We start from the raw sequence: 17,235 nt of genomic DNA, 5'->3' as shown, positions 1-17,235 counted from the left end.
TCAAGTGAAAAATCAGCATGCTTTATATAAAAAAAAACAAGTAAGTAATATCTACTATTTAACAGACAATAAGCTTTAGTTAATAATGGGCAGTATCTCTATATTTAATAATATAGAGATCATATTGAAGAGACAATTAGACAATCTTGCTTTTAAGATGCCAAGAACACTGTCATCTGGAAAAATCAATCTTTTTTCCCAGAGCACAAGCGGCCTGTGTGGGTGAGCGCGGGCCTGGAGATTACCTGGAACAGCCTCTCGGAGCTCTGGGGCACCGCTGCGGGGGAGTAGGTGGGGTCCATCTCCGTGAACTCTTCCGCAAAGTTACTCACGTCTAATTCGTCTCGGATGACAGGCTTAAATGGCGCGAGCACTTTTTTGGCGGCTAAATCATCCCAATTTATTTTCTAAAACAGAGAAAAAAATTTGGTCCAAAGTAGAAACCAACAAAGCTGAAGTATTTTCTGAGAACTGTCTAAGAATAACAAAGACAGATTAGGGTTTTAAGTGGTTGATAGGGAAAGAGCACATATTTCAAACCAATAATTTAAAAAATATATAAAAAATATATTTATATTAATTTACTGTATTTATATATCTATATAAATACATATTTATATATGTGTGTATATGTGTATATATAATTTATATATTTCTATATACATATATTTGTGAACATATATACATATGTTATTTGTATACAAATATATGTGTGTATATGTATGTATGTATATATATATATATGTATATATATAAATTTTTTTTTCCTCCCTAAGTATGAGCACTTTTTCTGACTGCAGTTGATGGCTCCAGCCATTGCTATCTGGAAGATGAGATGGCCTTCCATCACTCTGGGGTCTTACTGTGTCCTCTGGGGGGCACCAGGATATCCTAATCCACTCTTAGGGATAACAAAAATTACTTTTGTCCTGACCCTCCTGAGAAAGGTGTGAGGCCAGAACAAAACTGAACTGTAATAAAGGGCTTTTCAATGCTCTATGGATATGAATACTAATTCTAAAGGAATATTCCTGTTTTCTAGAGGCCATGTTAAGTGGCTCTCGGCTGATACTTGGTTCCCTCCGGGTCATTTGGACAGATCAGAAAATAAACTCACTATAAATCATGTACTTGTTTATGTCTCTAAGTATAAATGATACTGCCATGCTGATGTAATAATCATTTACACATTTAACTGTATTCTAGCTTTTTAAATACTGCTTGTTCTTTTCCCCAAGGGGTAATCTGAGTCCTCTTCCCCCCATGCCAGACACTGGCTGCCTGATAAAGGGCTATGTTTTATCTTATTCAAATTCAACTCTGAGCTCTATTTTCTTTGTGGTCCTTCTGTCACTTAAAACAACCTCAGGTATTACTTACTGAAATGAACCCTACAGCTATCCTATTAACATATTTCGTCAAATCTAAGACGTCATCACGAATAGTGAGATACACCATAGTTTTATGTACCAGTAAGAAAGGAAAGTCATCACCAGCTAGAACGGTGACGCTGGCCATTGTCAGATGCATTCAGAGTCTGACAGAGATGCTTGATGACATTCGGGAAGTTTAATCCACTAGCATTAAATGTTTTTGTCATGCCCTCTTGTGGAGGTAATGTAGAAAAAAATCACTAGATTACAGATCTTCACGTTTTCCAGTTAAGAGTGGGCTTTAGAGACCATTTAGTGCATCTCCTTTATTTGACCCACATGGAAACTGAAGGCTCGAAGTAAGAACTAACCTTTTTCACTTAAACAGTAGCTGGTGGAAGGGCCGATCTCTTGATTTTCTAGTTAGTAGTGTTCTGTCCTCTGTGTGGCTGTAATGTTTTCCATTACAAGCATATGATTTGTGCTTGGCTATTTATACACACGTTAAAAGAAAATTCTAGAGTAAAGGGGTAATTTAAAGAAATATGTTGTTAGCAGGAGAATGTTTGGTGTGTAGAAAATTGAGTGCTATTATGTTCCTCTCCACCTCCTCTCCATTTAGGTCTTTATAAGTTGGAGTCTGGTCTTCCCTAAAGTGTCCTTGTCATTTAAAAAGCAAGGCAATTAAATGACCTAAAAGCACTATTCCGAGCTATAGAAAAGGGAAATTTCTCTAATACGAAAGACATACTGTAATATTGACAAATATAGGGAACCACAGAGAAAAAGATCCTAGGCAATATGATTGAGGTATTTTGCTTGAGTATTTCTTGAATTTTACCTTATTGTTAAATTTTGAGCCAGATTTCTCAACAACGTATTTGAAATAGCTTGTTCAAATATTAATCTTTGTAAGCCATGTTAATTTATGAAATGTACACACTGAGAAGTTTATTTTATTCTTAATGTATTTGTTATTGAACTTCCGTAAGATGTATAGTAATATACTTTTAAATGGGTGACAACTGAGAGACTGATGCTCTTTTTTTGAGTACAGAAATACAGAGAAGTAATTCTTATTCTCAACCATTATTTGTTTTTCTATATTTAAAAAACAATAGATGACATAAATAGCAGAGCTTTTTCTTTGTTTTGTTATGCTAGTTTGATTTGTTTTACTGATAATACTGTAAAAACTCAGTTTGGAGAATAAAATAAAACTTGGGTGGTCCTTTTATTTTAAGATTTTATTTATTTATTTGACAGAGAGATCACAAGTAGGCAGAGAGTCAGGCCGAGAGAGAGGGGGAAGCAGGCTCCCTGCTGAGCAGAGAGCCCGATGCAGGGCTTGATTCCAGGACCCTGAGATCATGACCTGAGCCAAAGGCAGAGGCTTAATCCACTGAGCCACCCAGGAGCCCCAGGGTGGTCCTTTTAGATCATGAATACTTAGAAGTCATGTTTGTTGAGGTGATGAAATTATTTAAAAGTCATAAGTTCATAGGGCACCTGGGTGGTTCAGTCGGTTAAGCATCCAACTCCTGATTTCAACTCCGGTCCTGGGATGGAGTCCCCAGGTGGGTTCTGCATGGACCACTGAGCGTGGAGCCTGCCTGGATTCTCTCTCTCCCTCTCCCCTTCCCGCATCCTATCCCCTGCTTACACATGTATGTGCTCCCACCCTCTCTCTCTCTTAAAAAAAAAAAAAAAAAAAAAAGTGGTAAGTGCAGGGTTTTAAAAACTGAGGTCATGGTGTCCCAGATTGACTAGCCAAGCTGACCAACTTAACTTTTGCCCCCAGTTATCTAAAATTTTGGAGGTTTTTTTTGGTTGTTGTCACTAAATTGAGCAAACTAAGTGGAACGGATACATTGGTGCTCTGCAGAATGGCCTCATTAGGCTTTTTCAGGATAAGCAAAAAAAAAAAAAAAAAAAAAGACGATTTAATTCTATGTTGCAGTTATGCAACTGAGAAATAGATTTTTTTTTTAAGGTTTTATTTATTTGACATAGAGGTAGAGAGTATAAGAAGGCAGAGCAGCAGGCAGTGGGAGAGGAAGAAGCAGGCTCCCCGCTGAGCAGAGAGCCTGATGTGGGGCTCGATCCCAGGACCGTAGGATCATGACCTGAGCCGAAGGCAGATGCTTAACTGACTGAGCCACCCAGGCGCCCCTAGATCGATTTTTAATTGTCTGAGATTGCTCCTCAGAAAAGAAGGAAAAACGAAATCACTGTCTAGAAGGTGGGACACAGTGGGGGGAACGGCTCCTGAACTAAGAAAGATTAAAAAAGCCTCTTCAGTCCATATGCCTAAATTTCAAAATCATAAATAGAAACCAATACTCAAAACTGGAACCGATAAGCATGTGGAAGACTGAATGCCATTATGGTCCTCCCCACTCTCACTTCACTTAGGGAGAAAAAGACTACTTAGGTGTCTCCAAGTAGAATTCTGATCCTTGGATTCCTCCAGGGGCCCTGTCATTTTTTAAAAAAGTGCAATGTATGTGAAAATAGGGAGCAAAGATCCCCAAAAGGGACCACGTTCACCCATTTCAGCAAGAATGCCAAGCACTCTGCAAATAGCAGGGCACACAAAACCATCTGTTCAATATATTTCACCTGAAAAAAGAGATGTTCTTTGATTTCATCCGCATCACGTGGGCCACATCCCAATCTTTTCTTGGGATCTTTCATCAAAAGACGCTGAATTAGGTCTTTAGCTAAAGCACTCATTTCTTGAGGATATGGAGGCTCACTTTTTAATATTCTCCTGTAGGCAGATAAAACTTGCTATTAAAACAACCAGACGATGACGTTAGTGACAGTATTCTTAGCAAAACAAGTATCGTGCGACACACTTTGAAATTGAACTATATGTGAAAAATGGAGCAAGAGTATTTAAAATGAGATACCATGAAATCAAATTTCTGAAACTTAAATAAGCAGAAACAAAAAGTGTTGGATCATTTTTCAGTATAAGTCATTCCTAGTGGGAAGCTGCCATCCCGAATATTTAATTGGAAAAAAAATGAAGGTCTGGGACCTCCCATCTACCGACTCAATTCTGATGAAGATTTCCCAATGGAAACAACTCCTAATAAACTCAAGGAAGTCAATCCAGCCCTCAGATTTGAAAGGACAAAAGCAACTCCAACCATACTGCCTCTCTTCTCCTTCCCTGTGTGCTAGGGAACAGCAGGGCCCAGCAGGAAAGGGGAGGGAAGGCCGGCCAAGACAGGGAGAGTCAGAGTCACTTGGACAGGGTTCCACTCCTAATATCTGAACACAAGCACCAGACCTGGGGCTTTTCATAGGATGAGAGCACCTGCTTCATTATCTGCTACTATAAAACAGGCAGGCAAGCCCTATAGGGAACTCAAAGAGAATGTCTACTATTTATTATAGAAGGTAAACAATTAAGATAATCAAGTTTCTTGATTATATATTTGAATTTATTCTAAGGTCAAGGAAGAACTCAATCCAACCAAATGTACCTTTTGCCCCTGTTAAAAGGAAGGTCAATAACGAGAAGGGATGATGAAGGGAACAGATTGAAATTAAGAAGCTTAACACGGTATACATGGAAGTAGTTATTCCTTTATTTGGATTTGCAAAAAGATGGCCTGGTGTGCATTAAAATATTAGTAACTGTTATGGAATAAAACCAGGTAACACGTTGGTAACAGACAGCACAGCGTGGTAAGAACACAGACTCTGGGGCCAGACAGAATTCAGACTCCGGCTGTGTGGCTTACTGGCTGTGTGAGTCTGAGAGGGTTGCTTGACCTCTCTATGCCACGGTTTCCTTAACCTAAAAGTGGGTAAGATGGTGCTTGAATGGGGGAAACAGGAGGAGCAGTGCTTAGTGTTGCCCCTGAACATAGCTCCCGTCGCGCTCCCTCCGGATGGAAGCAGGGAAATGACCAGTGATTTGGGACTGAAAATTCCAGCAGTGTTGTTCATTTCAAAAGCTAATCTGACTTCTTGCACTCCATGCTGGGGATGCGAGAAAAACGTCGGCAGAACAGGGGAAAAATAAGCAGTGCCCTTTTTTTCTTTTTGATCCTTTAGGATGTGCCCAGGGCTCACAGTTGGTCGGGGCTCTTGGCATCCCAGAGACTCCTCTCTGCACATCAGGCACAGGTATATCCGACAGAGACACTGGCCGCCCTGTTTCTGAGGGAAGAAACACAGCTTTTCCATTTTCTCCACCTTGAATGTACTTCTTGCAGGCAGGATCTTTTTGGTCCAGGATCAGGCAACAGACATGTTGTTGCTAACATGCGCTTTTGCCGCCTTGGGGAGATGGAAAGAAGTGCTGTGGCCGCCACCGTGGGGAGGTGCTGATCCCGTCTGTCACTCCTCACACCCGAGGCGGTGGCCTTCAGTGGAAGTCCACGCGGCACCAGGCACCGGGGAGAGCAACAGTTGGGCAGATCAGCCGTGGTGGGTTCTTCCACAAAAGGAGGGACGTGGAGAGAACAGGGAGGCCCCACTGAGATGCCCGAGTGGAAAGAGGGGCAGAAGGAGACCCCGTGCACAACCTGGGGGTGGTGGTCTGGGCATACAAACAGCCTCAGTGGGTGACGGAGGTCAGTGGCAGGTGCCATGGGCTGGGGACTAGAGTTTTTGATCAGGACAAGGCCGGGATCCCATTGGGAAGACACAGAGTGGAAATGCGAAGGGATTTCTGAGAGCAGAGCTGATGCGGGAACATGAAGACTGGCCGATTTTGGGCCCAGAGCCTCGCCTTCCTGAGAGCAGCTCACAGGGCCAGAAGCTGCAGTGGGAGGCCCAGCAGGCCATGGCAGGCATCCACACGGCTCGCAGGAGACAAAGTAGGGGCGCTGCAGGAGACACCATGACTTCTTAGGCTTCTTGTCTTGGTACACAGAGTAGCACAGGGTTTCCTTAGTGTGTGGAAAGGTTCTGAAGCCTACAGAGAGCCACAGGGCCAGGAAGAGGACCAGAAATGGAATGGGTGGTGTGGGGAGGAGAAAGCCCCAAAAGGCTTAAATCTCTTCTCCACTGGAAGATGATCTCGAATTTACCTTCCTCTCATACTGTTTCCTTGAAATGTACTGGGCCGAGATAAATGTGAAATGACAGTGGGGCCTGGTTCCTGTGAAGTTACCCCTGAGAGGTCTGGGCAGACAGGAGAACACAAGCTTCTGGGTATTATCTCTTACCCCAAGGGTGTCCTTGGGTAGGGGCGTGGGCACCCGAAAACCGTGCACAGGGGAGTTTTAATATACACTTCCTGTGCTGGGCTTCCCCTGCTGGCGTGGTTTACACCACCCAGTTGGTCCAACCACTAATGGCTGAGTGTGTCCTCTGTGGGCTGGGAAGCCAGGGCGAGGTGACTGGAAAGACCACTGATCAAGAGGTATTTGATGCTGTATCTATGAAAGCTAAGTAAACCTGGTGCCAGATTCCAGCCCACTGTGATCTGTGAGCGTGAATGCCAATCCGAAGGCCAGACCAATGCAGCTGCACAGCATGTGCACTGAGGAAATGGGGGATGCAGGTGGAGGATGCTGGTTCTAGCCAGCACTAGTTGTGACCATCCTAGAACACCCTGCAACAAGGACAGGGAGACATTGTTCAGGTGTTGCTGCCATTTTACCTTCAAATGTGCTTATTTCTTAACTGGCAGTAGCCAAGAGCTCTTTCTTTTTAGCTTCAAAGGGGATCTGGGAAACTCCAGAAATGAACTGCCATGGAGTAGGGCCCAAATAAACCGTAGAGCTCTCTGTGAAATCACAACAGGCCCCGAGTTGATATATCATGTCAAACACTTCTTGTGTTTATCGTTTAATCCATACAATAATCCTACCAAAGGCAGTGAGTATTATCCCTGCTTTAAAGATGAGGCAAGATTCCCTTCAAAGAAAGCAAGAAATATACATACCAATTAAAATTTTAAGCAGGTGTTTTTAGAACATAGATGATTTAATATTTTTTCCAAGAATAAGCAAATAACACAGCTAAGAAGATCTTGAAAAACAAAATAATTGGGAAGGATTCTACATGTTAATTATAAATTAAAAAGTATTAGAAAACAAAACCATAATACTGAGGTGCTAGCAAAACAAATCAACAGCCAAATCAAACGAACAGAAGAGATGACTTGGAAAGCATCCAGGCACATACACAAACTTACACTGTTTTTGAAAAGGGACCAGCCAACATAGGAAATGCCACACTGTTCAACAAATGTGCTGGGGAAATCAGCTATTTGTGAAATAGTGAAACAAAGCAAGATCTTTGCCTTATAATACAACCTTATAATACAACCAATAAACTCCAAATGGATAGCGGAATTACATGGAAAAAGAAAAATTAAATAAAATTAAAATCCAAAATATAAAAATGAATATACAATTTCTTTCTATTCAGGAATGTTAAGTTTTTGAAAACCTCTGTGGTAAAAGAAATTTGTAACTGATCAGCTTAAGAATATATGGGTTACAGGGTGCGAACACTAAGATTAGAATTAAAACTATGATGGAGTGCAAGATGGATGGACAGCAGACACAGAACAAGCGAGGATTGTCCAGCAGTCACAGTAGAATCATGATGGAAGCAGGTAGGCAGGTATCCACTCTAACAGATGTGATATTTTCATAATAAACTACGGTGGAAACAGTGAGCCTATGAAACATGATGCGTGCTTCATATGTTTACTAAAACATAACCATAAGAACTGTCTCAGCAATGGTATTAGGACGATGGGCAAGGCTCACTTGTCCCTCCACTAAGGTCTCTGCTCAAGTGTCACCTTATCACAGCATCTTTCTCTAACCATCCAGACAAAATACCCATCTTCTTCATCACTGTCCTTTCTTTTTGCTTCATGAAATTTAAAGACTATTATATATTTATTTGTCAATTAATTATCTCTCCCAACTAAAATGTAAGCTTTGAGGTAGGAGGGATTCCTTTTTTTTTTTTTTAAATAGCAATTTTTAGGATGCCTGGGTGGCTCAGTTGGTTGGGTGTCTGCCTTTGGCTTGGGTAACGATCCAGGGGCCCTGGGATTGAGTCCCGTGTTGGGCTCCTTGCTCAGCGGGGAGCCTAATTCTCCCTCTGCCTGCTGCTCCCCCTGCTTGTACTTTCTCTCTCTCTCTCTGACAAATAAATAAAATCTTAAAAATTAAAAAAAAAAAAAAAGACAACTTTGTTCACTGCTTTTTTCCTGGGGCCTAGAGCACTGCTTAGCACTCACTAAGTCTTTAACTAATATTTCCTGAGTGAATAAATGTCTGATTATTTTCCATTCGTGATACCTTGCTCACTCGGGATCTTTCTTCCTCAGTTGCCACAGAGGCCTGAAGATAACATTTTTGCATTCTTGCATACCTTCTCTTGGGTTGTTTATTTCTATTTGCCCTCCTTTTCAAAGTTCACAATCTTTCCTATTTCATAACTTAATATTGTTGATTCTCATTTCCTGGTTCCCATGTGGTTCCAGAATTACAAAGTTACTTGTCTGCCTGCCTGAGTTGGGAGGAGTTTCCAGCCAACTTCATTTACTCTAAATAGTTAAGGATATTATGGTATGTCTATTCAATGGTTATGTCATATGGTGATTGTAAAATTATGTTTACAGAGAGCCTATAATTGGAGAATGCATGTAACTATAAGCAAAAACTGGGAAAGAGGAACTTGTAGGTCTAGTATGAGCACAATATATCCAAATGTCAGCAATATTTGTCTCTGGGGGTGATTACGCACATTTTACACTGTATGCACATTTCATACTAGAGTGTACGTTAATTTTAGAAAAGGAGCAATAAAATGAACTTCATTTACAAGATTAGAGATGCATAGAGAACAGCACACAAGCATGTCCAGGCCAGAAGACTTGAATCTCCCGTGAGCGGGCCCCTGTGGCTATTTCCCACCATCTCAAAGGCCTTTTCCACCTGCAGCCTTCACAAACCTTGTCAGTCCCCCAGCCCATGTGATCTCGCCATCCTGAATGGCTGCTTCCTTGACACCCCCAGTGCCCATGGGTCCGTGCTGCCTTGTACGTCGATGGCATAGTCATCTTACCACTCAACTATTTTTCAGAACTCCCTGGTGTTATGGACTGTCCTCTGTTTACTCCCTATCTTCCCAGGCAGTATGTAAGTTTTCCTAGGACAACAACTCTGCCTGTATATTTCTCTTCGGCCTTACGAAGTAAAAACGACTCAGTACATATTCTAGACATTAATGAACTCAGTACTCCCCTTGTCTGTGGGCCAGCACTTCCCAATCCCTTACGGGCAATAAGCACCCACCTCACTAGGAAAGAAAACAGCAGCACAGAATCAAGTGTGAGCTCCAGGAGAGCATGAAGCAACTTTCTAGGGGTCACTTTGTACTTGACCCCACTCCCAGCACAAGGGAGCTATGAGTCCTTAAGCAAGATAACCTCAGTTTCTGCATCTATAAGAAAAGCACACAGAGCTACCTGTTTACCAGGGTCATAATGGTTCCAGGAAATGAGGGGTGAGACTCCTCGGCACAGAGACTGGCACACAGCTGTGCCCAGGTGAGTCTTGCCCTCAGTGAGGCTAGTCCCCAGGAGTGTGCCTGCTCTGAGACGCTGGCTGCCCAGAGTGGACACTTCCCTTTGGCTGTCACTGCGTTTCTCCTTGACACACCTACCCCATATTTCCCTAGACCTTGCCAGTAAGAATCATCAAATGAGATTCTTTATCTATTCCTACAAAATCTGTAACTCTACTCAAACTCTCAGCCAGTAACTCCTGGGAGCCCCAGGGCACGTCTCATGTGCACTATAAATACTCTTCTTCACACTCACATCTCAGCATCTCATTTCCTTCTTTTGCTTCATGAACTACCTAAGGGGCACTCACTCCTGCCGTGGCGTCTGGTGCACAAGAGAGAACATTCCTGCTCCTTGGGAGGTTCGGGGAAGTAAAGATGTGTGCACAAGCTTATAAAGATTTTGGTAAAAGAGCTTTCTTTTCTTTTCAACATATAGCATCTTCTCCCTAAAAGTGATGGATATGACTATGACCTAGATTTGCCTCCCAGCCCAGTGGCTAAGGCCTCTGAGAACAGCTGCTCTGGCGGGGCTCCTCTCCTTTGCACTCTCGTAGGCCTGGCAGGTCTACCAGACCGGCTTGTCAGACACGCCTGCACGTGTCTAAGTCGCAGGGTGGGTGCGGTCTGGGTGAAAGCTGGGACCCCACCACACTGGCTATGGTTTTTGTTGGCAGACCTCATCCCTGTCCCTCTTCCTTTCCGCTCTTTTCTGTGACCCAGACAATGCTCACGAAGCTTTTACTTCACACACTCCACTATCTCTATTAGGGCAACTCTCCTTGGGACACCTAGGTGGCTCAGCTGTTTAAGCATCTGCCTTCGGCTCGAGTCATGATCCCAGCCCATGAGTCTGGCATCAGGGTCCCTGCTTAGCAGGGAGCCTGCTTCTCCCTCTGCCTACCGCTCCCCCTGCTTGTGCTCTTTCTCTCTCTCTGACAAATAAATAAAATCTTAAAAAAAAAAAACAAAAACCCCCCAACAGAGCACCTTTCCTTAACGGGCAAGACAGAAGGAATAGGAGAGGATGGAGAACCACACTTCGGGGGTTCCCTGGGACCAAGAGGTTACATGTGACAACAAACTGAGGCAGTACTGAGTCAAGAGTGGAGTGAGATGCAAAGAATTTCAAAGATGCTGCTGAAGGGAGAAGAGCCCGAGTCAGAGCAAAGAGCTAGAGCCAACATTATCCTCCAAAAGGAAGAGGCTCTCCTGGGGAAGCACAGGCTTGTAAAGAACAGTGAGATTGGGCGCCTGGGTGGCTCAGTGGGTTAAAGCCTCTGCCTTCGGCTCAGGTCATGATCCCAGGGTCCTGGAATCGAGCCCCACATCGGGCTCTCTGCTCGGCAGGGAGCCTGCTTCCTCTCTCTCTCTCTCTGTCCATGTCTCTGCCTACTTGTGATCTCTGTCAAATAAATAAATAAAATCTTAAAAAAAAAAAAAAAAAAAAAAAGAACAGTGAGATTACTCCAGATGGAACTAATGACCGAGTCATGAATGCAGAAGGCCACCTCCACAGCCTCTCCCAGTACGAATGAGGCTGACGCTTTCGACTTCAGGTTGATGGGACCCGTGGGGGAACTGGCCAAGGGGGTGATCGGGTTGGGGGAGGGAGGCAGTGAAGTGCCTACACAGGGCCTCACAGGAACAACAGAAGGCCGGGGCTCGAGGAGCACTGACAGACTGACAAGGAGCACCCCAAATGCTAGCCATTCTAGTGCCGCCGACGGGCCCTCCCCGTGGCTGGAAGGATTATTCCTGTGTCTTATTCGGGGCTCTGAACAGTCTTCGGAGGCCACAATACAGTACGACTCAGCTCCATCCCCACCTGTGATGCAGAGGAAGCAGGAGTAAACAGAGCTAAAGGATGCTGAAAGGAAGTAAGATAGAAAGCGGAGGAACGTGAGTATGGAGGGCAGGGTCATTTCCACCCTGCTCCTCTCCTTGCCACACCCCTCCCACCACGGGACTCGACCCTGCAGTGGCTGCAGGTGGGTCACGTGGAAGAATGTGTGGATGAAATCTGTGGTGAGGAACATTCGTGGATTTGGGGGTAACGAGTGAAAAAAACATCCAGAAACACAGATACCACTAACGGGTACACAAATACCTAAAATGAGGAGGAAAAGAAAAAAATGAGTGGCACATTGGGAATCAAGAAGTCTTTATAAAATATGCTGATTAAGGATTTTATCATGAAAATGAAAGAAAGATATGAAAGCCAAGGGTTTGAAAAAATGATCTCTTAGAACAGGGTAAGAAATAATGATGCTTGTTCTAGTTATTCTATGCATAACTCTAAAAGCAAGACATCTATAAGCAGAGAATTTTAAAAAATAGAAATAAGTTCATTCAAGGTGTTACTGACTAATCAACATGGTTAGAATAAATCCAACAGAATCACTATTTTAATTTTGCTTTAGAAAACTATAGTACGACACACAAAATCAGTGTACTATAGTAATTACCTAAAAAGAGATACTCCTTGGGAGGACAGTTACCTAACCCAGAGGTCAGCAAACATTTTCTAAGGATGGTCTCCTTATATTCACAGTAATCCCCTTTCTTCCCTTCAGGTGTGCACAGAACCTAGTGACTTTTTTTTCAAGGTTTATTTATTTATTATTTTAGAGAGAGGAAGAGAGCACGAGCAGGAGGAGCAGAGAGAGAATCTCAAAGCAGACTCTGTGCTGAGTGTGGAACCCAGTGCCGGGCTCCATCTTGCAACCTTGAGACCACGACCTGAGCCGAAACCAAGAGTTGGATGCTTAACCAACGGAGCCACCCAGGCGCCCTGACCTAGTGACTTTCTTATAAACAGTATTGTCCGTAAAGGTGACAGGATGCCACTTTCACGATTAGGTTACAAAAGAGTTCAGCCTCCCGGAAACTTTCCATTCCCTTCCAGCCTGCACGCTTTGAGGAAGCAAGCGGCCAAGTCAGAGAGGCCCACGTAGTGAGGAACTGACAGGTGCTCTTTGGCCAACAGCCAGCCAGGAATGGGGGCCCTCGGTCCAATGGCCCAGAGGAGTGGAATCTGCTAACAACCACATGTGCTGGGAAACAGATCTTTTCCCAGGTGAGCCTTGAGAGAACTACAGTCCAGCCAGCATTCTGATTACAGCCTGTGAGTGACCCAGAAGTAGAAGGTGTAGCTAAGTTTCCTCATCCACGGAAACTCTGAGAGAGTTAATGCATGTTGTTTTAAGCCACTGAATTTTGAGGCGGTTACTTAGCAATAGATAAGGGATAACCGATATAAGGCCAGACAATAAATACTTCAGGCTTTGTAAGCTGTGCAGTCTTTGGGGCAATTACTCACCTCTGCTAGAGTGGCCCCCAGAGCAGCCAGACATCATACTCTGATGAAGGAGCACGGCTGTGTTCTACTAAAATTTTACTGACGGGCAGTGAAACTCCAATTCCATACAATATGCACATGTCATAAAATAGTGTCCATCTTTTGACTTTTTCAACACTCAAGACCGTAAAAACCATTCAGAGCTCATAGGTCATACAGACACAGGCAGCGGAATGGATCTGGCTGGTTGTAGTTTTGCTAACCCCTGACCTAAATTGTACCACAAATATTATTACTATTTTGATAAGACTGAGACCTGAATTTCTATAACATTATGCTTATCATAGTACAATGAGACACATTCACAAAACATATTTTACTGATGGGTTGTGAAATGCCAGATGAACATCTCATGGTAAGTATTCTCGACATTTCAGAGTCAGAGAAAGCAAGGCAAAGAAACGACGCTGTCAGAGATGACAGGAGAATGGCGCACAGACTCTCTATATCCTGATTCCCAGGTGAGGACACAGGATTCAACTACCATGGGTTACAAAGCCCCAGGCTGGTGAAGGATGACACCTTCATACGCAGCAGTAATCCAGAGCCTAAAAAGAAGGGGTTCCTCACAGAAAGGGAATCAAAGCTAGTGGGAGACAGACAAGTAAGAAAAGCACGCTATGTACATGAGATAAAAGTAAGACCCAAGCTCAGAAAAGCTAATGAAAGCTTTGTCGTAGGTAAAACTATCTTCAAATCTCTAAAGCAACATCTGGAAGAAACAGAACTCATGTATGTTCTTTAGAGGATGGGACAGCATTGACATGCAGAGGTTAGAGGAAGCAGATTTCAGCTCACGTTAAGGGAGGCGAGATTTTATACAAATGAAGTTGTTCAGTAATGGAAGGGGCTTCCCTGAAAATACCTCACATGACTGCCATCTGCTCAGGGACGGCACTCACCCGGAAGGGAGAGGACCACCGGGACCCCGCTGAAGGGATTCGTACAGCAGGGAGAAAATTTTCCTCTCTTTCTAAATTCTTACTGGGTTTTAGATTTGATATACCAGAAAAACATTCTTGTTCTGGTTTCAGGCTACCCACAAACAGTTCCAGGCAGGTAGATAACTTGGATTAGATGCTATTTTGAAGCAGCTCAGGTAAAAGCTTGAGAAAGGATGCAGAGTTCAGGGACAAGCGCCAACATGAAGGAAGAATTCAATGATGAAAAAAGCCGTTGGCTAATTAAGACAGGGGACAAGAGAATGATACATCTATCAGAATGGTACATTTCTTTTTCACTTTTTAAATTTACGGGTTTTTTGTTTTTAATTGCAGGAGAACTGACACAATGTTACATTAGTTTGGGGTGTGCAGTGGAGGGATTAGCAAATCTGTATGCTGTGCTCTGCTCACCCCAAGTGTGGTGACCTGTGTCACCACCCACTATAACGGCACCACTGACCATATTCCCTGCGCTGTACCTTTTATCCCCATGACTTATTCACTGATCACTGGAAGTCTATATCTCTCAGTTCCCTTCATTTGTTTTGCCCATTCTACATGCCCGCCCCCCCACAAACCACCAGTTTGTTTTCTGTATTTATGGGTCTGTTTGTTTTTTGTTTGCTTGTTTAGCTTTTTAGATTCCACATGTAAGTGAAACCATATAGCATTTGTCTTTCTCTGTTTGATTTATTTCACATAGCAAAATACATCTAGGTCCACCCGTGTTGTCGCAAATGACAAAGATCTCATCCTCTTTTATGGCTGAGTAATAGCCCACTGTATATATATCGAATGGTGCATATTGTTAAAAGAACAGACTAGGAAAGGCTTTACACCAGGGAAGACAATCAGAATCACTACCTTGAAGGGAAAAGGTAGTGTAGGATAACTTAATTATTATACTGCTAGAAATTTCAGTAACAACCAAAACCCCCAAACCATGAAATCATAGGTTAACAATAAGCTTTAAAGAAAATTATTAACAACATGACAAAATGGATAATTAATTCATTAAAGGGCAAGATCCTATTTAAGTTCTTGAAAAATATGTCCTAGTTTTAAGATTTTAGACACACTGATTCAGGCTCTTCTTCTTTCTCAAACCAGAATGCCAAATGATTGGTCTAAGGGCAATAAAAGCAATTTAAATTTGACCATCGCTTGGTTTAGAATACTCCTGCCTTCATAATCAGCAACATACTACCTCCCTGAAGGTAGTCCCAGGAAGGAAAAGAAAACTATAAGAAGAAGATGGCTTGTGGACGTGGACTCACAGAGGGGAGTCAGCCAGAGGCGGCACTATTTCATGCTGTCAGGTTAAGACTGCCCTTCGCATCTGTCACCATGACAGGGAGGACCTTGCAAAGGGACCCAAATGCTCACGGCCATGACCAAGGTTTCCTATAATTCTGAGGCATTTTCAAACTGTCAAGAGACCCATTTAAAATAAGCAGAGTCATATGAAAAAATTTTAAATTAATGACTTTAACTATGATTTTAACAAATATTACTGATCCCTTTGGAATTAAATGAACTGGAATAGTGAGAAATTATTTCCTTACTCATCTGTCCTGTAATAGGTATATTCAGAAAAATTTAGCAGTTTTATTAAGGTAAAACTGATGCACAGTAGACTTCCCACACACAAACATACGCTTTGGTAAGTTCTGACAGATGTACACGCCTGTGAAATCGTTGCCACAACCAAAGAAAGGAACATACCCAACCATCCTCCAAAGGTTCCTGGCGTCCCTTTGTCATCTCCTCTGCCCTCCCCCAGTCAACTAACTGCCCCTCAGTTAATTCTCACACTTGAAACAGTTATATACCCCAGAACCTCCTGAATGAAGGGGAAGGTGGGGCGCCTTAAGGAAGGACTCTGAAACTTTATATTGTGCATCTTTCTCCCAGCCTTCCCCGAAGGGGCCTACAGCTTTTTATCAGAAGAGCTGTTTATTGGCAAAGAGGAATTAACCAGACTTTCTGGGGACCATTGCACTCTGGCTTTGAACTGACACTAATTCCAGGAGACCCCAAACATCACTGTGGCACACCAGAATCGGGGCTTATGGAGGTCAGGTGACCAATGGGAGTTTCAGCTCCATCTCAGGGTAGTTTCAGTGGGTCCCTGACGCCATCCTGTGGTTACTTCCCCAGTTCCAGAATGTGTAATTGGAAGAGACATAATCAGCAGCAGGCACAATCTCCCCATTGGTTCCCTGACCTGTGGAGGGAAGACAAGTATAGTGGAAAATGCAAAATGGAAGCCATTAGAACTGACTCTACCTAGGAAAACCGTAAAACCAAAAGTAATATGGCATTCCTGGGGATTTGCAGAGATTAGTGCCATCAGAGACTTGAAAGATGTAGGAGTGGTGACTCCCACCCACCCCTCACCCATTTGGCCCATGCAGAAGACAGACGGATCTTGGAGAGGACACTCGACTATCATCAACTGAACCAGCTGGTGGACTTCAACAGCAGAGCTCTACCAGATGTGGTTTTGTTGCTTGAGCAAATTCACAACCCCCCACCCCCCACCCCATGCAGCTATTCATGTGCCATATGCCTTTTTCTCCACCACTGACTATAAGGCCCACCAGAAGGACTTGCATTCAGCTAGCAAGGCCAGCAATGTGCCCTTACTGTCCTACCTCAAGGGTACATCAACTCTCCAGCCCTACATCCCAATGTAGTTTTCAAGGTTCCTGATCACCTTTCTCTTCTGTATCACACTGATCTGTTATATTGATGACCTTATGCTGGTTGAACCCAGTGAGCAAGTAGCAGCAACTACTCTAGACTGATTGGGAAGACGGATGTCAGAGGGTGGAAAATAAATTGAATCAAAATTTAGGGACCGACTAGATTAGTGATTTCTAGGGGTCAGGGGGTATAGGGCATATCCAAGGTGAAGGATAAGTTGTTGCATCTGGCCCCTCCTACAACTAAAAAAGAGGCACAATGCCTAGTGGGTCTCTTTAGATTTTGG

The 17,235-nt window shown here is 43.3% G+C and overlaps 1 protein-coding gene across 5 annotated transcripts in view; it reads right to left on the bottom strand.

Moving 5' to 3' along the window:
• LOC111148567 (ribosomal protein S6 kinase A5) overlaps positions 1-17,235 on the bottom strand; it is a 183,409-nt gene that overhangs the window by 24,124 nt on the left and 142,050 nt on the right. For 4 of the 5 annotated variants that reach the window (XM_022505233.1, XM_022505232.1, XM_022505234.1 and 1 more), the window contains 2 exons: positions 3,996-4,146; positions 246-407 (listed from right to left, as the gene is read on the bottom strand). In XM_022505233.1, the coding sequence (XP_022360941.1) occupies positions 246-407; positions 3,996-4,146 (313 nt within the window). The remainder of the gene's footprint in view (positions 1-245; positions 408-3,995; positions 4,147-17,235) is intronic. The other variant, XM_022505237.1, reaches the window with a different exon arrangement.

The sequence above is a fragment of the Enhydra lutris genome, unplaced genomic scaffold (assembly GCF_002288905.1).
Source record: "Enhydra lutris kenyoni isolate GAN:26980312 unplaced genomic scaffold, ASM228890v2 scaffoldscaffold20, whole genome shotgun sequence".
Taxonomy (NCBI): domain Eukaryota; kingdom Metazoa; phylum Chordata; class Mammalia; order Carnivora; family Mustelidae; genus Enhydra; species Enhydra lutris.
Note: the sequence above shows the minus strand (reverse complement) of the source record. Positions and strands in the feature narration are given on the sequence as shown.